The sequence below is a fragment of the Nansenia antarctica genome (genome assembly GCF_963989245.1).
Source record: "Nansenia antarctica genome assembly, chromosome: 3".
Lineage (NCBI taxonomy): Eukaryota > Metazoa > Chordata > Actinopteri > Argentiniformes > Microstomatidae > Nansenia > Nansenia antarctica.
Window position 1 is genome coordinate 1,127,245 of NC_137688.1, and position 24,346 is coordinate 1,151,590.

General features: G+C 46.5%; 1 protein-coding gene across 1 annotated transcript in view; it reads left to right on the top strand.

Annotated features, from left to right (window-relative positions):
- Positions 1-24,346, top strand: part of usp37 (ubiquitin specific peptidase 37) — a 67,813-nt gene that overhangs the window by 37,749 nt on the left and 5,718 nt on the right. The window contains exons 8-21 of the mRNA XM_080526630.1: positions 834-921; positions 2,041-2,193; positions 2,955-3,086; positions 3,807-3,930; positions 6,791-7,014; positions 7,900-8,017; positions 8,541-8,620; positions 10,015-10,179; positions 10,957-11,010; positions 12,398-12,533; positions 15,365-15,644; positions 16,556-16,731; positions 19,455-19,515; positions 22,493-22,599. Coding sequence (XP_080382756.1) covers positions 834-921; positions 2,041-2,193; positions 2,955-3,086; positions 3,807-3,930; positions 6,791-7,014; positions 7,900-8,017; positions 8,541-8,620; positions 10,015-10,179; positions 10,957-11,010; positions 12,398-12,533; positions 15,365-15,644; positions 16,556-16,731; positions 19,455-19,515; positions 22,493-22,599 — 1,898 coding nt within the window. The remainder of the gene's footprint in view (positions 1-833; positions 922-2,040; positions 2,194-2,954; positions 3,087-3,806; positions 3,931-6,790; positions 7,015-7,899; positions 8,018-8,540; positions 8,621-10,014; positions 10,180-10,956; positions 11,011-12,397; positions 12,534-15,364; positions 15,645-16,555; positions 16,732-19,454; positions 19,516-22,492; positions 22,600-24,346) is intronic.

The following is a 24,346-nucleotide window of genomic DNA, read 5'->3' on the forward strand; positions in this document are numbered from 1 at the left end:
GAATGATGTACGGGAGGGGACACTGTAACGGGGCTCGAGAGTTTTTATCAGATTTCGAAAACCCAAATCTCCAACCACCGAAAAGGGCTGCAAATCCTTTGCAATGAACATCCCCACTGCATTGGTTATTTTTTTGTGTTTCTCTGAAGTGGTAGTGTACGTCTGTCCGAACGCATCAGAGAGAGACTGCTGTCTGCTCACTGACGCTGCCTGACTGGCTTTCCTGCTCCCAGTCAGTGTTATCGTTGAGTGGTAGCGGCGAATATGCTGGTTCATGTTAGAGGTGCAACCATTTGCATATGGCACACGCTTTAAGCAGAGCTTGCAGACAGTAATATTTCTGTCCACTGTTTCCCCCCCCTTATTGTCGTATTCAACGGGAAAAGCGAAATGACCCCACACCGCAGACTTGTAGGAATCCGGGGCTTCCTCAAACTGTTGCGGCGCTCTCAGAGCTAATTTACGAACGCAGCCAAATCGCAGCATAAACCGAAAACCGTCACGGTTCACTAGTGAATTGAGCCGTGGAACGCAAACCGTACCGTCCGTAAAAAAACCGAGAACCGTTGCACCCCTAGTGATCAGCAGGTGCATTGATCGACTATGGTTCGATGCAGGATTTGTTTGAAAGCAGTGAGTGAGGTGAGGGCGGTGAGTTTGAGGGTGTTCTGTAAGGTGTTCCAGTCGTGAGCTACCCACACACACACACACACTGAGCTAGCTCTCCACACACTGAGCTAGCTCTCCAGACACTGAGCTAGCTCTCCAGACACTGAGCTCAGACTGTACCGTTTGAGGACCACCCAGTGAACGATGTCTTGCTTTCTCATCAGTTTCACCAGCACCGCTTCAGCCAACGTCATTCTACGGCAGCAGATCGGTGACCAAAGACTACACGCAGAGTCACCTGTATCTGGACAGGTAATTATACAGATTATACACAGAGACACCTGTACCTGGACAGGTAATTATACAGATTATACACAGTCACCTGTATCTGGACAGGTAAGACCAGCTGATCATACACAGAGAGACCTGTATCTGGACAGGTAAGACCAGCTGATTATACACAGAGACACCTGTACCTGGACAGGTAATTATACAGATTATACACAGTCACCTGTATCTGGACAGGTAAGACCAGCTGATCATACACAGAGACACCTGTATCTGGACAGGTAAGACCAGGTGATTATACACAGAGACACCTGTACCTGGACAGGTAAGACCAGCTGATTATACACAGAGACACCTGTATCTGGACAGGTAAGACCAGGTGATTATACACAGAGACACCTGTATCTGGACAGGTAAGACCAGGTGATTATACACAGAGACACCTGTACCTGGACAGGTAAGACCAGCTGATTACACACAGAGACAACTGTATCTGGACAGGTAAGACCAGGTGATTATACACAGACACCTGTATCTGGACAGGTAAGACCAGCTGATTATACACAGAGACACCTGTACCTGGACAGGTAAGACCAGCTGATTACACACAGAGACACCTGTATCTGGACAGGTAAGACCAGCTGATTATACACAGAGACACCTGTACCTGGACAGGTAAGACCAGCTGATTACACACAGAGACACCTGTACCTGGACAGGTAAGACCAGCTGATTATACACAGAGACACCTGTACCTGGACAGGTAAGACCAGCTGATTATACACAGAGACACCTGTACCTGGACAGGTAAGACCAGCTGATTATACACAGAGACACCTGTATCTGGACAGGTAAGACCAGATGATTACACACAGAGACACCTGTATCTGGACAGGTAAGACCAGGTGATTATACACAGAGACACCTGTACCTGGACAGGTAAGACCATATGATTATACACAGAGACACCTGTATCTGGACAGGTAAGACAGGCTACTGTTCATCTGGGTGGAATCCTGCTGCTGCTTGGTTTCAGTTGACCAGCAGGTGATTTAAGAGTGGGGAGATTTAAGAGTGGGGAGATTTTAAGAGTGGGGAGATTTAAGAGGCACCCCTGAAGTTGTGTCTCTGTTCCTTCCCCAGGTCCGGTACGACCCAGCCGCCCTCTGCCAAAAGAAGTCTCATGTTGCCCAATCACTCCACCCCCTTCAAGAAGGTGCGCCCCTACCTGGACTACGGTGGCTGGAACAAGCCCAGACCTTCCACCCTGGCCCAGTCCCAGCCCCCGCTGCAAGGGTAAGGAGACCTCATAGTGTCTCAGGAGGTACAGCCGCCGTCTAATGATCGCAAAGTTGGCATCTTGCCGCCATTGGTGTGTGAATGTGTGTGTGAATGGGTGAATGAGAGGCTGTTGTAAAGCGCTTTGGATAAAAGGCATAAGTGCAGTCCATTTACCAAGAGTGGCATGCGGATATCCAGAGCAACTTAAATGTTATGTCTGTTTAAATGTGGGCTGGATAACTTATGTATTTGAATGGAATCTGTGATTTCAGTGGCAACCACCTTCTGAATGTCTGAGATCTACTTTCTTGACACAAAGGAGAAGCTTTAAAATGTAACAAAATACAATTTCTATGAACTCAGGGTTTGACAGTAACACTGTTTTATTTGTCCGGAGCAGAGTAAAACAATCGCCGGGTTTGTTTGCGCGAGCCCGACGACGCTGCTAGATCCCGCATATGTTTACCTGTGTGCAGGAAGAACAACAGACGGCGCAGGTGCCAGACCAGACTAGATGATCGTAGAGTGAAGATAATATCAGAGCGTACTTGACTGTCGATCACCCGTCGCATCGCGTACGCTTTGATAATATCTTCACTCCACCATCATCTAGTCTGGTCTGGCGCATATCCAGGATCAGCAGCGTCGTCGGGCTCACGCAAACAAACCCGGCGAATGTTTCACTTGCTCCGGACAAACGGGCAAGCGTTACCGTCGAACCCTGATTATATATATTAGTATATGTATATATTTAATGAGTGATATGTTTGCTGCAGATTCTCCAACCTGGGAAACACCTGCTACATGAACGCCATCCTGCAGTCCCTGTTCAGCCTGCCCTCCTTCTCCTCCGACCTGCTGAGGCAGGGCCTCCCCTGGAAGAAGGTCCCCTCCAACGCCCTGCTCAGGTACTGGCCTCCAGTCCCCCTCCTCTGGCCTCTAGTCCCCCTCCTCTGGCCTCTCGTCCCCCTCCTCTGGCCTCTCGTCCCCCTCCTCTGGCCTCTCGTCCCCCTCCTCTGGCCTCTAGTCCCCGTCCTCTGGCCTCTAGTCCCCTCCTCTGGCTTCTAGTCCCCCTCCTCTGGCCTCTAGTCCCCCTCCTCAGTTCACCTGAGGACCTAGCGCTAAGCCACGCCCCCTTTGAAAACTCAGACAAACAAACAACGCTTCGCTGACAGTGACTGACTGACCGACCGTGACTGAATGACATTCAATGACTTACAATGGCAGGAGTTGGCACATTTCTGATTTACCACAGCAAGTAATAGACAAGAATATTTACTCTAGAAGCTTTTCACCATCAGATATTAGCGAGTTGTTTGTCCGAGTTTTCTGCCTGTTGTGACCTTTGCTGTGATATGATTGGACAATTTCTATTTCGGGGCGTGGCTTAGCGATAGGTCCATTGGAGCTGTCGCCAGTGGACAATCACTTCTGACTGAATGTCAATATGACTTCTCTGCTTAAAAAAAACTCCAAACAAATGCAAATGATCTACATGTGTACCTGCTCTCTCAACAAAGTATTGACTCTGTGTCTCTGTGTGTCTGTGTCTGTATTGACTCTGTGTCTCTGTGTCTGTGTGTCTGTATTAACTCTGTGTCTGTGTGTCTCTGTGTCTGTGTCTGTAGGCGCTTTGCCCACCTGTTGGCCAAAAAGGACATCTCCTGCCCCGAGGTGAAGAAAGACCTACTGAGGAGGGTGAAGAACGCCATCTCTTCCACGGCAGAGCGCTTCTCTGGATACATGCAGAATGTAAGACGTGCAATATGTAGTCCTTAGTCAAGTCCCCTCCCAGCCTCCCCTAAACAGGAGGATTGTGTAACAAGCAAATGGGGCGGCTGTGGCTCAGGAGGTAGAGGCTGTGTCTCAGGAGGTAGAGGCTGTGTCTCAGGAGGTAGAGGCTGTGTCTCAGGAGGTAGAGGCTGTGTCTCAGGAGGTAGAGGCTGTGTCTCAGGAGGTAGAGGCTGTGTCTCAGGAGGTAGAGCTGCTGTGTCTCAGGAGTAGGGGTGGGACGATTAGAAAATGTCGTCACGATTATCGTGGGCAAAATAATCGCGATCCACGATATTATCGCGAGAATAAAAAAAAAAAAGAACTTTTTTTAGAATGCCAATAAAACACACTGTAATCACTTTAACTTAGATTTTGTTGTATTTTTATTGAATCATGTTAATAACATTAACATCATTTTAAAAACATCTTGACAAAAATAAAAATCTTTAATAAGGTAATGATAAATTATAAGGTATCACTGCATAAATAAAGGAAAAAAATGCAGCCATGGTGAGAAGGCTAGCATACGTTAGTGACTGACTGACAAGGCTGACTTGACAGTCACGTTACCCATGCAGGCTGAACAATCGCGTGAGACAAATTTCTGTGAGGATATTCGCGTGCGGCTCATGTGAGAAATCTCAATTATATTACTATTTATTTATAACATACGATTATTACATCCTCCCTCTCGCCAGTTTGGGGCAACATAGACTTCTCCCCTGGTGCCACGGATAGGGGTTTCAAGCGGTGGGACAGCAAAGGGATGGTTACTATCGGACATTTATATGATACGGAAATACTACTTTCATTTGACCAATTATGTAAGAAATATGACCTACCACGAAATGAGTTTTTCAGATACCTTCAGATACGAAGTTTTTTAAATAGCCAAAAAGACACTGGCCTCTGTCACCATCCCTCTCCGCTGGAGGAGATAGTCTCTGCTGGAAAGACGAGAGGCATTCTGGGGCTTGGGTATAGAGCACTTTCGAAATATGATAAAGGCAAACCTGCATTTACGCCCAAAGACTGGAATAATGACCTGAACATTAATACTGATGCAGCAACTTGGTCACTAATATGGCAATCGGCAAACGACATCTCAATCTGTAATAGGACGAAGGAAACGCAATTTAGACTACTACAACGTTTGCAGATTACTCCCCAACTTAGACATAAAATGGATCATAACAAATCGGAAATGTGTACAAAGTGTATTACCGAGGTTGGGAGCTTTGTTCATTGTGTTTGGACTTGTAGATATATAGATGATTACTGGAAAGGTATAGTGGATCAAATTCATCTAATTCTAGATGTTACATTGGATAAGGACCCCATGTGTCTATTGTTTGGGTTGCCAGACAAACAACTTAAAAGTATGCATTCCAAAAGACTTCTGTGTATCTTCACTTTTTGTGCAATGAAAAATATATTGCTGAAATGGATAGACTGCAAACCGCCTACAATAGCTGGATGGCACAAGGTAATTTTTGATATGATTCCTATGGAATATCTGACATATAGGTATAAGTGTAAGATAAAGACATTCTATAAGATTTGGTCTCCGTTCTTAGATTATATTGGTACCAGACTGGCTGCCATTGTAATGAAAGGTTTGGTGGATTACACTCAAGAAAGTACACAAGACTAATGTGTAACAGATCTACAATGTATGGGTCACAATATTATTTACTGTGCTGGTGTTGTGCTGCCGCTGTGTTTAGGACTGTAAGACATGGATGCTGTCTCCGATGGGGGTGATCCCCCCATATATTATGGCATTTGTTGTCATTTTCTTTTCTGTTTATTTCTGATATGTGACATGGCCTCCTCCCCCCCTGTTTTTTTGTTTTTGTTTTGTTTTGTTTGTCTTTGTTTTTTGTTTGTTAAAAAAAAAGAAAAAGAGAAAGAACATTTTCTGTTATTGTTTATGGACAATGTACTGCATAACAAAGTGCAAAACTAGTTTTCTACTATTAATGGGACAATAACCTCCCCCACGGATACTAGTTGTTGTTGTTGTTATGTCCTGTTGTGTACATGTCTCTGTGAAACTCAATAAAAATATTAACAGCAACAAAAAAAAACACACATAGGTCACATACATTAATACATACAATAAAAACAGACAGATCAAATCATGATACAGGTGATGGTACTCCTGCTGGGCATTGCTGCCTGACGCACCTCCAACAGTGCCTTTAGAACAGGTGTGCTGTGACACCTCACTGAACACCTATGTGGGCCTAACTGGGTCATCAGCTGGGGACCACCAGTCAGACAAAGCAGTGTTTATAAAATCTAGTGCCTATTTAAAAAGTCCAGTCATTTAAAAAATAAAAAAAACGATTATGACGATTATTCAACTAATTAAAATTCTCCACGATAAAGTTATCGCGGGTGTTTTTATCGCGATTAACGATAAACACGATAATCGTCCCATCCCTACTCAGGAGGTAGAGGCTGTGTCTCAGGAGGTAGAGGCTGTGTCTCAGGAGGTAGAGGTGTCTGTGTCTCAGGAGGTAGAGGCTGTGTCTCAGGAGGTAGAGGCTGTGGCTCAGGAGGTAGAGGCTGTGTCTCAGGAGGTAGAGTCGCCGTCTAATGATCGCAAGGTTGGCAGATCGGCGGTTTGAATGAACCCCAAAATTTCTCCCAGTGAGCGGGCCGGCCGGCGCCTTGCATGGCAGCTTGGCCGCCATTGGTGTGTGAATGTGTGTGTGAATGGGTGAATGAGAGGCCGTTATAAAGCGATTTGGAGCAGCAAAAAAGGCACTATCCATTTAAAAGTGCAGTCCATTTACCATTTTACCAAATGATCCCGCTTCCCCTGCCACAGGACGCCCATGAGTTCCTGAGCCAGTGTCTGGACCAGCTGAAGGAGGACGTGGAGAAGGTCAACAAGAGCTGGAGGAGCGAGCCAGCCATGGCCTGGGAGGACCCCCCCCCCTCCCAGCAGGCAGCCCCCCGGCCAGCCGAGGAGACGGACACCTCCCGCATCTACACCTGCCCCGTGGTGGTCAACATGGAGTTTGAGGTGCAGCACACCATCACCTGCAAAGGGTGAGGCCCTCCCTGTTTCACTCACGTCCCCACAGGGTCTTGAGTCTGTTGCGAGCTGAGCTGCTACCATGAGCCAATGAACGGTGTGGAGGAGGAGGAGGAGGAGGAGGGGGAGGGGAGAGGATTTGGGGAGATTGAACACCAGACACCAGGGAAGCCCGGCCAAGAGTGCGTTGCGGACAGGGCTCCCACGGGTCCTTGAAATCCTTGAAAGTTTGTGATTGAGATTGAGATTGAGATAACGTTTATTGCCACTATGCGTTACACATATAGGAATTTGCTTCGTCACCACAGCAAGTGCGTGAGAAAAGTGAATGTGAGAAAAAGAAATCAAGGTCTTAAAAGGTTTTGAAAATAGACATGGGTCATTGAAAGTGCTTGAATTCCCCTCTCTCTCTCTCTCTCTCTAAATATATATATATTCAAAAATGTTATACATAGCTCGTCAACTAGTTCTGTCTCAAACTATGCCGTGTTGGGTCCTTGAATTTGAGGGATTGCATTGAGTCTTGAAAGTCCTTGAAAGGTGCTTGAATGTGATGTTTCAGAAGGTGTGGGAACCCTGTGCGCAAGATCACAAGTGCCTGGACCAGGAGTTGTGCGTCTGTGTTGCGCTGTGTGTTGTTACTGATCTAGTACCAGTGCATGTGTGTGCTCAGTACACGTGGCAAAGTGGATTGTCCTGTCTGCCAGCGTGGTAACATTGTCCTATAGCAGGATCTGGAGAAAGTGTGTGTGTGGGGGGGGTCTGCGTCTCATCCAGATCACATTTTCAGTGATATTTTTCTTAGTTTTCAGGCACAAAAAAGTCACTTTTTTGGGGGCAGCCATCACCAGTTTGCACCTCTGTGTAGATCCTGACTGGACATTGCTGTGTGTTTGCAGCTGTGGGGAGGTGGTGACCAAGCGGGAACAGTTCAACGACCTGTCCATCGACCTGCCTCGCCGGAGGAAGACCCTCCCCCTCAGGTCCATCCAGGACTCCCTGGACCTCTTCTTCAGGGTGAGGCTCCTAGAACCACAACAGCACCTCGGCTAAGGCTGAGCAACCGCATTCACACAGCATGTAACAGCATGTACACTCCCTCCCTCTCGCACTCACCCATCCTCCGCTACCTTTCAACTCATTATCCCTTCTGCCTGCCTGACTACTATGGGATCTAGAACTCTCTGCCACCTAACACTCTGGAACTCTCTGCCACCTAACACTCTGGAACTCTCTGCCACCTAACACTCTGGAACTCTCTGCCACCTAACACTCTGGAACTCTCTGCCACCCTAACATACGCAATATTGACACTCTCACCACTTTCAAATCCAGTCTTATAAACACACCTTTTCACAATGGCTTACTTGGTTTGATCTCCTGTATTTTGTTTGTTGTTATATCTGATTTTGCTGTTTTTATATGTGGTTTTAAACTGTCTTGTAAGGTGTCCTTGAGAGCCTTGAAAGGCGCCCATAAATAAAATTTATTATTATTATTATTATTATTATGTTGACGGAGGTTGTTCTCCCTGTTGCAGATGGAGGAGATCGAGTACTCGTGTGAGAAGTGCAGTGGGAAAACGGCGACGGTGACGCACAAATTCAGTCGACTGCCCAGGTACAGTCCAGTATAGTAACAGTCTAGAAACGTAGGTTTGTTCAGGACGTGCGTCACTAACGCTCACCCAGTACAAAGCCGCACGACGGATGAGACTGTGACTCCAAAACAAGCTGAGTTCGCTGACAGACGCTAAGTTAGTAGTTTAGTGATGAACTTTATATTGAGTGGGCTCTTCAACGGCTAAACTTTCGTATTATGAAAAAGCGGGGAAAAAAACATAGCAAAAAAAAAGAAGAAAAAACTACCCTTTTTTTCATTTCCGAGACTTCACAAATCCCGACTTGTTGCCCCGGTCCCTGTCTGTCCCCTGTCTGTCCCCTGTCCCTGTCTGTCCCCTGTCTGTCCCCTGTCCCTGTCTGTCCCCTGTCTGTCCCCAGCCCCTGTCTGTCCCCTGTCTGTCCCCAGCCCCTGTCTGTCCCCTGTCTGTCCCCTGTCTGTCCCCTGTCCCTGTCTGTCCCTGTCTGTCCCCTGTCCCTGTCTGTCCCCTGTCTGTCCCCAGCCCCTGTCTGTCCCTGTCTGTCCCCTGTCTGTCCCCTGTCCCTGTCTGTCCCCAGCCCCTGTCTGTCCCCTGTCCCTGTCTGTCCCCTGTCCCTGTCTGTCCCTGTCTGTCCCTGTCTGTCCCCTGTCTGTCCCCTGTCCCTGTCTGTCCCCTGTCTGTCCCTGTCTGTCCCCTGTCTGTCCCTGTCTGTCCCCTGTCTGTCCCCTGTCTGTCCCCTGTCTGTCCCCTGTCCCTGTCTGTCCCTGTCTGTCCCCTGTCCCTGTCTGTCCCTGTCTGTCCCCTGTCTGTCCCCAGCCCCCTGTCTGTCCCCTGTCTGTCCCTGTCTGTCCCCTGTCTGTCCCCTGTCTGTCCCCAGCCCCCTGTCTGTCCCCTGTCCCTGTCTGTCCCCAGTCTGTCCCCTGTCCCTGTCTGTCCCCTGTCTGTCCCCTGTCTGTCCCCTGTCCCTGTCTGTCCCCTGTCTGTCCCCTGTCTGTCCCTGTCTGTCCCCTGTCCCTGTCTGTCCCCTGTCTGTCCCCTGTCTGTCCCTGTCTGTCCCTGTCTGTCCCCTGTCTGTCCCTGTCTGTCCCTGTCTGTCCCCTGTGCCTGTCTGTCCCCTGTCTGTCCCTGTCTGTCCCTGTCTGTCCCTGTCTGTCCCCTGTCTGTCCCTGTCTGTCCCTGTCTGTCCCCTGTCTGTCCCTGTCTGTCCCTGTCTGTCCCCTGTCTGTCCCTGTCTGTCCCTGTCTGTCCCCTGTCCCTGTCTGTCCCTGTCTGTCCCTGTCTGTCCCCTGTCTGTCCCTGTCTGTCCCCAGCCCCCCTGTCTGTCCCTGTCTGTCCCTGTCTGTCCCCTGTCTGCCCCCTGTCACAAACTGTCTGGTTTTTCGCCCCCCCCCCCCCCCCCCCCCCCCTCCTGCAGAGTCCTGATCCTCCACCTGAAGCGTTACAGTTTCAACGCCCAGCTGTCCCTCAACAGCAAGCTGGGTCAGCAGGTGGTGATCCCCCGCTACCTCACGCTGCTGTCCCACTGCACGGAGTCCACACGCCCCCCCCTCAGCCTGGGCTGGAGCTCCCACGCCGCCATGTAAGACCCCCCACACACCACACACCACTAGCACTCTCTAAGCATTAACGCCAGAACAGCCATGAGGCCCGTCAGTAAAAAAAAGACAGGTTCTATCTTTGCACTCGATCAAATTCCAGGACCCTCCTTTCATGACTTGTCCTAGATATGTGCGTTCTACCACCCAGTATCCTTACATTTTCAACATCAAATCAGGATAAGCTAGTATGAAGCTATTGTGCAGTTTTTTCTGTGTAGGAAGCAGGCTCATTTAAAAGCGGCCAACTAGTGGTCGTTGTGTGTAAATAGCAGCTTGAGCATTGTAAAGAGGCGGCTCTTTTAGTCGGTAAAAAGGCACGGCTGTTGTAGTGTTAAGCACTGTGTTAAGGAATGCGTTCAGAAGAATTGCTCAATTTCGCGTAACTGACTTAACTCACCACAGAACACTTATTTGGTACCATTTTACACAGCGTTAACGCGCGTAGTGGTGGTAGTGAGTTGGACTTGTGATCGGAAGGTTGTGAGTTCAAATCCCGCCTGAAGCCACACCACTACTAGTGTTCAGCCCTTGAGTAAGGCACTTAGCCCTCAGTTACTCCAGGGGGAATGTCCCTGTAATTCGTAATTGTAAATCGCTTTGGATTAAAAGCGTCTGCTAAATGGCAAAATTAATTAATTAAAATGTAACAGTTGGCATAGAGCACCACGGTAGAGGCGTTTGGCCCAACGGAACATAATATGGGTGTTTTTAGTTCCACACAGAGATTTGTTCTGACTTCTCTCTGTGTTCTGGTCCAGGTCACGAACACTGAAGGCCTCTCAGTCGGTCAACTCGTCCTCTTCACTGCTTCGGTAAGCCCCCGACCCAGAGTACCGTCGCTGCTATAAGATGACGCTGACTGTGTCAGACTGTTTTCAACAGGGCTGGGGACGGCTCACTGCAGGGCTCCCACGGCTCCTTGAAATCCTTGAAAGTTTGTGAATTTGAGAAAAAGGAAGTTTTTGAAAATAGACGTGGGTCATTGAAAGTGCTTGAATTCCCCTCTCTCTCTCTCTCTTTTTTTTTTTTTGATTTATAGTTTTTATTATTTTCAATAAACAGACAATGAACAGACATACATCACAAGTAACAGTTGACGTTGGACAATAAATTAAAAAGACAAATAATAGACACAACAAAACATGAAGGTGATGTACAGCAATATAAATCTACAGCATAACAATCCTACTTATAGCAGTTTACTTTCACGTTTTACATTTGGGATATTGCTATTTATACATAAATGAAAGTAAATTTAAAAATAAAAAAATATTGCTATTTACATGAGCTGGAATTGCCATTATTTCTCAATATATGAGTGATACTGCCCCCATTTCAAGCGGTAATCCTCCACCTTCTCTAGCAGCCTATATGATAATTGTTCTAAGGCTGCCAGCTGCCCAAGAGAAATGTGCCACAGAGACGGTGCTGGTGCTGATGAGGCCTTCCACTCTTTAACCAATAGTTTCCGTCCTAGCATTAACGCAGTCTGGATCCAATTGGCGAGTGGTGGAGTCACCTCACTTAATGCTTTGGGGTCACCCAAAATAAAAAGACTGGGGGTGAACGGAATGTCAAGGCCAACAATTTTTTCCAGAAAACCATGTATGGCTAGCCAAAACTCCTGGGTTTTTGGACATCCCCAAAGCATAAGCACTAGAGTACCATTCCTGTCACTACATCTCTCTCTCTCTCTTAAAAAATCTATATATATTCAAAAATGTTTTACTTAGCTCGTCAACTAGTAAATAAGTCTGTATTGCTTAACTTATTTCACAATATTGTTTTGCTGTGCTGTGGTAGAGAAGGCAAGAGACCATCTAGTGTTCACACATTCAAGCCTCTCTTTTTAATTGTTGTCTGTGAGCGGATAGTTCCTATTGTATAAATTCTCATCTAGATCTGTCTCAAACTATGCCGTGTTGGGTCCTTTGGGAATTTGAGGGAATTGAGTCTTGAAAGTCCTTGAAAGGTGCTTGAATCTGATGTTTCAAATGGTAAATGGACTGCACTTATATAGCGCCTTTTATGCTGCTCCAAAGCGCTTTATAACGGCCTCTCATTCACCCATTCACACACCAATGGCGGCAAGCTGCCATGCAAGGCGCTGGCCCGCTCACTGTGAGCAATTTAGGGGTTTCAGAAGGTGTGGGAACCCACCCAACTCCCAGCCGCTAACGGTGTCTCCCCCCCCCCCAGGAAAGGCTCCCTGAAGGCGGGCGCCTCCGGCTGCATCCTGATGGACTCTGACAGCGAGGAGGAGATCGGCAGAAAGGTGGCGAGCCGCAAACGCCGTCTGAGCGACTGTCTGCCTGAAGACGACCGTGCTGACGAGGTTGGTAACAGACTGGGGGGGGGGGGGTGACTGGGTCTGGGGGGGCTGAGTTAATAGTTGTTACACACCTTAAACCCCCCAGGTATGGCTGCTCCATGTTACGCTCCTGGGGAAGGAAGGGTCGATCTCACCTTGAGGATGACAAAAAGCTCTCATCATATGGTGTCGCGATAGGGCAAAAAATTAGATTTAAAGAGGTCTATAAAAGGTCTTTAATTTGACTTATTGAAACTTGTAGGAAACCCTGATTTAGTAACATACAATCGTTTTGCGTTCGCTAACTAGTAAACGTTGTGTGTCGTGCGTTCGTCCGTTCAGCGAGTCCAGAGGTTGTTAACAGACTGGGGGGGGGTGACTCCTGCGGCCTCGTACCTACGTTAGGGATGCGCCGATTTATCGGCCACCGATTTAAATCGGCCACCGATTTAAATCGGCCGATTTCACTCCAAATGACTCGGCAAAAATGGCCGATCGCAAAACCCTTTTTTTTTTTTTTTTCCCCTGGGGAAGACAGATAACTGAACAGAAAACATAGGAGGACGTAACAGTATGTAAACCATGAAGGCCACGTTTATGATGTATTTTATACAGCCATATCGACTGACTTGGGCTTCAGGCCCTAACTGGGTGATAGGCCAGACCTTTACTATGCCATACAAATGGGTCTGCGTTTGCTTGGTGCCTAATGGATCAAAACTTTTGTCTAAAAAGCAAAAAATATGTAGGCTATCCAGTCAATATGCCTACAGTTATGTATTTAAAAAAAAATCGGTATCGGTATCGGTTGATCTTGAGGAAAAAAATCGGTGATCGGTATCGGCCCGAAAAATCCAGATCGGAGCATCCCTAGACCCAATCACAGCCGTGCTGATATTCACTATAACCAGTGGTGCAAACTTGTCACCTTTAGGTGAAATTCGCAGTTTTTACCTCAAAATAGGTGACCTACGTGAATCATGCAGATCTGCAAAAAAAATATTTGGGGACGGGGGGGGGGGGGTCTACATCTCATCTCATCCAAGTCACATGATGCCCAAGCGAACATCATCCTGTCTGCTAAACTCTGCTGCAGTTGAAATAAAACTTCTTTAAAAGTTCTTAAGATGGAAGTAGAAACATAAGAAGTAATAAAATAAAATAACATAGAAGTTATTTCTATGTTGCGATAACTTCTCAACAGGAATTTACAAGGTTCGTTCAAACTATCGTAATTCTTGAACTATATGTGCAATCGAAAAAAATCCAACAGTTTCTGAAAGCACAGAAGTTGCACTCTCTAGCCATTTAGGGTTATTACGGTAGTTCACCAAAAAAACAAATGCACTGACCTCAAAGTGTCATGGAGTGATTTGAAGAGAAGCTGTATTTTAGCGGTGTTTTATACTTTAGTGAGTTTCTGTACATACGTATATGTTTGTGATTGTGAAATGTCACAAAGACGGAGGTTAGTTCTAGCGAATTTACCTGATAGAACATCGACATGCTAGAAACACATAACTACACATAATTAGATGATCATTATAAGTATTTAGTGATTGTTAAACTGTTGTTTATTATATCGAGTGGGTACTTTACAACTTCAAGTTTCGTGTTATGAAAAAAACGAGTCGGCGAGTGGTTTGCCCTAGGCTGCTGTTCGTAAATTCGCTCTGGAAATCTGATCAGCAGTCATGGAATGCCTCTTGTCCAATCAAATTACTTGGTCCCTTTATGACGTTGAGCCCAGTGCGCAGAGCGAATTTACGAACGCTGCCCGGGACTGTCTCGCGTCCCCGTTTACCTCGTTTTTAACCTGCTGCTACACTGCTTCTATAACATCAGGATCAGACACAGGGCGAGACTTTCAAAATACATTTCTTTAATGGCTTCTGTGTGCTTTAGACTTGCGTAGAATCGATTTTATTTTTATTTAAAAAGTCCGACCGGGAAATGTATTATTGTCAACATATAAAACAAAACTTATCGCACACTTATTGCTCGTGTGACATTGGTTAAGCTGCGCCCAAAACCCCGATATTTTGCCACGTGAAATGATAAGACAAGAGGCCTCGATACGATAATCGCCGTAGGAGGCGATTCGACTGTAGGCATGTGAAGTTAGAATTTCTTCAAACTTGCAGTGGTAGCAACGGTATGTGTGATTTAGTAAATATAGTGTGTGTGTGTGTGTGTGTGTGTGTGTGTGTGTGTGTGTGTGTGTGTGCGTGTGTGTGTGTGGACCTCCTGTGAGAGGTGTGTGTGTGCCATATCTCAGTATGTAGGCTATGCAGTGTAAGTGAGTGTGAGTAAGTGTGTGAGTTTATTCTGTTATTTATGCTATTATATCTAATGTGTTGAGAAGCAATGGAAATGAATCAAGAAATTGATAGAGTAGGCTAACTTACATTATCATTGTTCTATATGCAACAGAACAGATCACCCAGCATTGCTAATGAAAATAATCAATGAATGTGAGTCTAATACCAATACTTGCTCAATAGGTCTTAAAATCTATTAAAAGTGGTCTTATAACGGTCTTAAATGTAACTTGTTGAAACCTGCAGGAACCCGCATAATTATTTTGAGAACAGGTTGCTTACATTAATTATGAGGGTGTTAAGGTCAGGGCCATCGCTACTTACACGCGCATCATTGTTAGACCACTGTTAATGATAGAGCTAACCATCTACGGGCAAAAAAAACGTGTCACCTTTTTGGACCATCGCCAGTTTGCACCCCTGATAACACACTCCCTCTCGTGTGATATTGCTTAATTATTTAGTAACATACAATCTTTTTGCGTTCGCTAGCTAGTAAACGGTGTGTGGTGTGTGGTGCGTTCGTCCGTTCAGCGAGTCCAGGCGGAGCCGTCGTCGTCGGAGTTCAGCGGCATCAACGACGAGGAGATGCTGGCGGCCGTGCTGGAGATGAGCCGGCAGGACGAGGCCGTCTCCTCCGCGCCGCCCGAGGACGAGCAGCCAACCAGCAGCCCCGACACCTCCGCCCCCCCGGCGCCCCCCAAGGACGAGACCATCAACAGCCCCGACACCGGCTACGGAGACGCCGACCCCGACGCCCAGGAGATGACCTACCACAGCGACCTGCTGGACTCAGACAACAAACAGTCTGCAGGTAGGAGCCGCCGGTGGGAGTCCCGGCTGGACACATGTCGAAGTGTCCTTGGGGCAAGACACTGATCAACCGCAAATTGCTCCCAGTGAGTGAGCGGGCCGATCGGCTGGCTGGCGCCTTGCATGGCAGCTTGTGTCGCCATTGGTGTGTGAATGTGTGTGTGTGAACGGGTGAATGAGAGGCCGTTGTAAAGCGCTTTGGAATAAGGCATAGCTTTCCAAATCAGGTGCAGCTCACGCACCCCAATCGTTACCACTAACTTTCCCCCAACTGGTCTTTCATTCAGTTAAAGGTTACAGCATGTTGTGGCCTGCTCGAACCTGCCCTGGACCTGACTGACTTTGTGTCTCTGTGTGTGTGTCTCTCTGTCTCTGTGTGTCTCTCTGTGTGTGTGTGTCTCTCTGTGTCTGTGTGTGTTTGTGTGTGTGTTGCTCTGTCTCTGTGTGTGTGTATCTCTGTGTGTCTCTGTGTCTCCCTGTCTCTCTGTGTCTCTCTGTCTCTGTGTGTCTCTGTGTGTGTGTGTCTCTCTGTCTCTGTGTGTGTGTGTGTGTTGCTCTGTCTCTGTGTGTGTATCTCTGTGTATCTCTGTGTGTCTCTGTGTCTCCCTGTCTCTCTGTGTGTCTCTGTCTCTGTGTGTGTGTGTCTCTGTCTCTCTGTCTCTGTGTGTGTGTGTGTGTGTGTGTCTCTCTGTCTCTGTGTATGTCTCTCTGTGTGTGTGTCTCTCTGTCTCTGTGTTTGTGTGTCTCTCTGTGTCTCTGTCTCTCTGTCTCTGTCTGTGTGTGTGTCTCTCTGTCTCTGTGTGTGTGTGTGTCTCTCTGTCTCTGTCTCTTTGTCTCTGTCTCTGTGTGTGTGTGTCTCTCTGTGTCTCTGTGTCTCTGTCTCTCTGTCTCTGTGTGTGTGTGGTGCGTCAGACGTGCTGGACACCCTGGACCTGACCATGGACGAGAACAAGGAGAACCAGACCCCGGCGGGGGCGGCGGGGGGCCCGGGGGGGGCGGAGCTGGACTGGGTGCAGCAGTACAGCCTGGAGCAGGAGAGGGAGGAGCTGGAGCTGCAGCAGGCGCTGGCACAGAGCCTGCAGGAACACGTAGGACCACACACACACACACAATATACAATATACACACACACATACAATATACACACACACACACACACATACAATATACACACTCACACACACACACACACAATATACACACACACATAATATACACACACACACACACACACACTGCAGGAACACGTAGGACAACACACACACACACATAATATGCACACACACATAATATACACACACACACATAATACGCACACACACACATATAATATACACACACACATAATACACACACACACATAATACACACACACACACATAATACGCACACACACACATAATACACACACACATACACATAATACACACACACACATAATATATATATACACACACACACACACATAATATACACACACACACACACACACACTCACTCACTCTCTGAGTATTCTATTGACCCCTGGTCTAAGTCTGTCCTTGGTTCAGTTCCAGTGACATTTGGAGGCAGAGAATGAGAGAGAGAGAGAGAACAGAGAATGAGGCAGAGAGTGAACAGAGAATGAGAGAGAGAGTGAACAGAGAATGAGAGAGAGAGTGAACAGAGAATAAGGAGAGAGAGTGAACAGAGAATGAGAGAGAGAGTGAACAGAGAATAAGGAGAGAGAGTGAACAGAGAATGAGAGAGAGAGTGAACAGAGAATGAGAGAGAGAGTGAACAGAGAATGAGGCAGAGAGTGAACAGAGAATGAGGGAGAGAGTGAACAGAGAATGAGAGAGAGAGTGAACAGAGAATAAGGAGAGAGAGTGAACAGAGAATGAGAGAGAGAACAGAGAATGAGAGAGAGAGAGAACAGAGAATGAGGGAGAGAGTGAACAGAGAATGAGGAGAGAGAGTGAACAGAGAATGAGGGAGAGAGTGAACAGAGAATGAGAGAGAGAGTGAACAGAGAATGAGAGAGAGAGTGAACAGAGAATGAGAGAGAGAGTGAACAGAGAATGAGGGAGAGAGTGAACAGAGAATGAGGGAGAGAGTGAACAGAGAATGAGGGAGAGAGTGAACAGAGAATGAGAGAGAGAGTGAACAGAGAATGAGAGAGAGAGTGAACAGAGAATGAGGCAGAGAGTGAACAGAGAATGAGGGAGAGAGTGAACAGAGGATGAGGGAGAGAGTGAACAGAGAATGAGGGAGAGAGTGAACAGAGAATGAGGGAGAGAGTGAACAGAGAATGAGGGAGAGAGGGAACAGAGAATGAGGCAGAGAGAGTGAACAGAGAATGAGGGAGAGAGAGAACAGAGAATGAGGGAGAGAGTGAACAGAGAATGCGAGAGAGAGTGAACAGAGAATGAGGAGAGAGAGAACAGAGAATGAGAGAGAGAGTGAACAGAGAATGAGAGAGAGAGTGAACAGAGAATGAGGGAGAGAGTGAACAGAGAATGAGGGAGAGAGTGAACAGAGAATGAGGGAGAGAGTGAACAGAGAATGAGGGAGAGAGTGAACAGAGAATGAGGCAGAGAGTGAACAGAGAATGAGGAGAGAGACTGAACAGTCTAAAGGACACGTTGGTTTGATTAGTTACTTCATGCACAATGAAACACATCCTAACACAACAGCACTGAGCCACAGACAGGCAGAGACTGTTGTGCTTTCAGTCTGAAGCACCTGATACACACCTGACACACACCTGACACACCTGACACACACCTGACACACACCTGACACACCTGACACACCTGACACACACCTGACACACCTGACACACCTGACACACCTGACACACACCTGACACACACCTGACACACCTGACACACCTGACACACCTGATACACACCTGACACACACCTGACACACACCTGACACACCTGATACACACCTGACACACCTGACACACCTGACACACCTGGACACACCTGACACACACCTGACACACACCTGGACACACCTGGACACACCTGACACACCTGACACACCTGACACACACCTGACACACCTGGACACACCTGACACACCTGACACACACCTGACACACACCTGATACACACCTGACACACCTGACACACCTGACACACACCTGACACACCTGATACACACCTGACACACCTGACACACCTGACACACCTGACACACCTGGACACACCTGACACACACCTGACACACCTGACACACCTGGACACACCTGGACACACCTGACACACCTGACACACCTGACACACACCTGACACACCTGGACACACCTGACACACCTGACACACACCTGACACACCTGATACACACCTGATACACACCTGACACACCTGATACACACCTGACACACCTGACACACCTGACACACCTGACACACCTGGACACACCTGACACACACCTGACACACCTGACACACCTGACACACCTGGACACACCTGGACACACCTGACACACCTGACACACCTGACACACCTGACACACACCTGACACACCTGGACACACCTGGACACACCTGACACACCTGACACACCTGGACACACCTGACACACCTGACACACCTGACACACCTGACACACCTGACACACACCACACCTGATACACACCTGATACACACCTGACACACCTGACACACCTGATACACCTGACACACCTGGACACACCTGACACACCTGATACACACCTGACACACCTGACACACCTGACACACCTGACACACCTGACACACCTGGACACACCTGACACACCTGACACACCTGACATTCCCCATGTGTGTGTTTGTTTACAGGAAGCCCAAGAGTTGAGAGATGATGACGATCTGAAAAGAGCCACAGAGCTCAGCCTGCAAGGTACAACACACACACACACTACATACACACACACACACACTCTACATACACACACACTCTCTACATACACATACACACACACTCTCTACATACACATACACACACACTCTACATACACATACACACACACTCTACATACACACACACACACACTCTACATACACACACACACACTCTACATACAACACACACTCTCTACATACACATACACACACACTCTCTACATACACATACACACACACTCTCTACATACACATATACACACACTCTACATACACATACACACACACTCTACATACAACACATACACACACTCTACATACACACACTCTACATACTAGGGGCGTAACGGATCACCTAACTCACGGATCGGATCGTGTCACGGTTTTTGAGTCACGGATCGGATCATTTTTCGGATCAACACAAAACATTTTCTTTTTTATAAAAATTGCTTTTTCCTTGAATTCTGTAAAAACACCACTTTTATTATGTGAAAAACCAACAACATTCAAGATGTCAAAACTGGTAATATATATATTATATAACACATTCTACACTCAAACATTACATATTATACTGAAATACACATTCAACTTAACTTAAATACACATTCAACTTAAATGAAGCAATATGAGAGAGGGAGGCACCAGGTTGCAGCAGTGAATCACTGGGCTCTTTATAGCAGACGAATAAACATGTTTTATGCCACTTTTAACTAAATAATAAAGTGAACACTTATTTTGAACATGGTATGAAAAAAATGCCTACATTATCAGAAGTTGTCGAGCTACCTTTTTCGTGCCTCCCGTCATAATTGACAGAGAAGCCAAAGTGCTCCCATACATGGGATTTAAATGACGAGGGACGCATTTTGAGTTCTTCTCCGCCGAACAACGTAACGAGCTCGCCATGATGCACTTGGGCCGCGTTCGTAAATTCGCTTTGAGAGCGCCGGAGCGCACACTGGGTCCGACGTCATAAAGCGACCAAGTAATTTGATTGGACAAGAGGCGTTCCTTGAATGCTGATCAGATTCCAGAGCGAATTTACGAACGCAGCCTTGTTGAACGCAGCCCAGCTTCACGTGTAGTGAGTAAACAAGATTCTTTTTTTCTCTCGCATTTTCAACCTTTCATTGCGCTTTAGAGTAAAACAAAGCACGCAACTTTCTAGTCTATCTTTTCATGGCAACTCTACATTGTGATTTACAAGAGATATTAACTAATATTAAGTAATATTATTACTTGTTAAAATTGTGCAATTGATCCGCGGAACACATGCGTGCCGTACCGTGGAGGGCGATCCGTTACACCCCTACTACATACACACACACACACACTCTACATATACACACACTCTACATACACACACTCTACATACACACACACTCTACATACACACACTCTACATACACACACACTCTACATACACACACACTCTACACACACACACACACACACACACTCTACATACACACACTCTACACACACACACTCTACACACACACACACTCTACATACACACACACTCTACATACACACACTCTACATACACACACTCTACACACACACACTCTACACACACACACACTCTACATACACACACACTCTACATACACACACTCTACACACACACACTCTACATACACACACACTCTACATACACACACTCTACATACACACACTCTACACACACACACTCTACACACACACACACTCTACATACACACACACTCTACATACACACACTCTACACACACACACTCTACATACACCACACACTCTACATACACACACACTCTACATACACACACTCTACATACACACACACTCTACATACACACACTCTACACACACACACACTCTACATACACACACACTCTACACACACACACACACACACACTCTACATACACACACTCTACATACACACACTCTACATACACACACTCTACATACACACACACACTCTACATACACACACTCTACACACACACACACTCTACATACACACACACACTCTACATACACACACACACTCTACATACACACACACTCTACATACACACACACTCTACATACACACACTCTACATACACACACACACTCTACATACACACACACTCTACATACACATACACACACACACACACACACACTCTACATACACACACACACACTCTACATACACACACACACACTCTACATGCAGGCTTATATTCTCATAAACATAGATTAAGACTGGTCTAAGCCTTAGACTAGTCTTATATTCTCAGGTTAGACCAGTCTAATTAAGACTGACTGTTGTGTAAAAAATAAGACCGACTTATTTTGAGGTTAGAAAGTTAGCCTCCTTCCCCCCTGGCTAAGCTTGACGTAAGAGCTGTGTTGCTATGGGAACGAGTCAGGGCTAGTAGCTAGCTAACACTAACTCCAGCGCGGTAAACTACTTCACTGGTTAAAACCGACCCCCCAGAATCTTCCAGATTTAAAGACTGTCTGTGTTGAAGAATGGGCCAAAATCCCATCTGATCACTGAGAGAGAGAGTAGTTTGTTTGTACAGAAGGCGTCTTGAAGCCGTCATTGGAAACCAAGGCTTCTCCAACGAGTATTAAACACATTTCAGTTAGCGTGTTCAATAACTTACTTCCTGTGTCACTCCCCTTTATTGCGCATAACCTTTTTAATCGACTGGAGTGTTACCATTTCTTTATCTGTGTAGTGTTATTAAGTATATGTATTCATTGTATGTTTCTCCTCTCCCTCCCTGACTTCCCAGAGTTCAACAGTATATTTCTCCTCTCTTTCCCAGAGTTCAACAGTATATTTCTCCTCTCTTTCCCAGAGTTCAACAGTATATTTCTCCTCTCTTTCCCAGAGTTCAACAGTATATTTCTCCTCTCTTTCCCAGAGTTCAACAGTATATTTCTCCTCTCTTTCCCAGAGTTCAACAGTATATTTCTCCTCTCTTTCCCAGAGTTCAACAGCTCGCTGCCGTGCTCTGACGAGGACTCGGGGAACGAGGACGTGTTGGACATGGAGTACAGCCAGGCCGAGACGGAGGACCTGAAGAGGAACGCAGAGGTAGATACACCGCCTTCTCCTCTCTCCTCTCTCCTCTCCTCTCTCTCTCTCTCCTAGACTGTCTCCTCTCTCTCTCCTGGACTGTCTACTACATCCTCCTCTCTCCTCTCTCTCTCCTGGAGGTGGTTAAGGTTCTGAGAGAGGTGGTTAAGGTACTGAGAGAGGTGGTTAAGGTACTGAGAGAGGTGGTTAAGGTTCTGAGAGGTGGTTAAGGTTCTGAGAGAGGTGGTTAAGGTTCTGAGAGAGGTGGTTAAGGTACTGAGAGAGGTGGTTAAGGTTCTGAGAGAGGTGGTTAAGGTTCTGAGAGAGGTGGTTAAGGTTCTGAGAGAGGTGGTTAAGGTTCTGAGAGAGGTGGTTAAGGTTCTGAGAGAGGTGGTTAAGGTTCTGAGAGAGGTGGTTAAGGTTCTGAGAGAGGTGGTTAAGGTACTGAGAGAGGTGGTTAAGGTTCTGAGAGAGGTGGTTAAGGTTCTGAGAGAGGTGGTTAAGGTTCTGAGAGAGGTGGTTAAGGTTCTGAGAGAGGTGGTTAAGGTTCTGAGAGAGGTGGTTAAGGTTCTGAGAGAGGTGGTTAAGGTACTGAGAGAGGTGGTTAAGGTTCTGAGAGAGGTGGTTAAGGTTCTGAGAGAGGTGGTTAAGGTTCTGAGAGAGGTGGTTAAGGTTCTGAGAGAGGTGGTTAAGGTTCTGAGAGAGGTGGTTAAGGTTCTGAGAGAGGTGGTTAAGGTTCTGAGAGAGGTGGTTAAGGTTCTGAGAGAGGTGGTTAAGGTTCTGAGAGGTGGTTAAGGTTCTGAGAGAGGTGGTTAAGGTTCTGAGAGAGGTGGTTAAGGTACTGAGAGAGGTGGTTAAGGTTCTGAGAGAGGTGGTTAAGGTTCTGAGAGAGGTGGTTAAGGTACTGAGAGAGGTGGTTAAGGTTCTGAGAGAGGTGGTTAAGGTTCTGAGTGAGGTGGTTAAGGTTCTGAGAGAGGTGGTTAAGGTTCTGAGAGAGGTGGTTAAGGTTCTGAGAGAGGTGGTTAAGGTACTGAGAGAGGTGGTTAAGGTTCTGAGAGAGGTGGGTAAGGTACTGAGAGGTGGTTAAGGTCCTAGCAGGTACTATCTAAATCTACTTGGCGTGGCAACGAATTGCGGACGGGTTAAATGCGTAAGTGATATAGCCTACCTATTGTTTTATTGTCATCTTGTAATAAATGAACATTCACTACTGTGATCTTATCAGTCTCAATAATATATAATATAATATAATAATATCAGATGTCTGTTTAAAATGATGGTGTAGACCAGCGTTTCCCAAACTGTGGGGCGCGCCCCCCTAGTGGGGCGCGGGGGTACTGCAGGGGGGGCGCAGAAATCCCAAAAAAATATCAAAAAAAAAATAGTACTAGTCTATCTAAATAGTCTATCTATCTAAATCTACATCTCTCCTAGCAGGTGGACCTGGTTCAATCTCCTTACAAACTAGGGTTGCAAAATTCCCCTATCAGGGTATCCGCGGTGTCTTGAAAAGTATTAAAAGTTGATAAATACATTTTGGGAAAATCAAGACCCTTAATAACTATTAAAAAGTCTTATCACGATTTTATGAGGTCTTGAATTTATTTGGTATTTTTCTGAATTAGAGGGTTAGGGTTGCCCTCTGTCCAAAGAGTTTGAGTCCTAAAAACGTTTAGTAAAAGTTCGTGAATTTATTAGTTTTTTATTAAAAAACAAAGATGAACCGGAAATTCTGTTGTATGATAGTGGTCTAGTCTATTGCAAA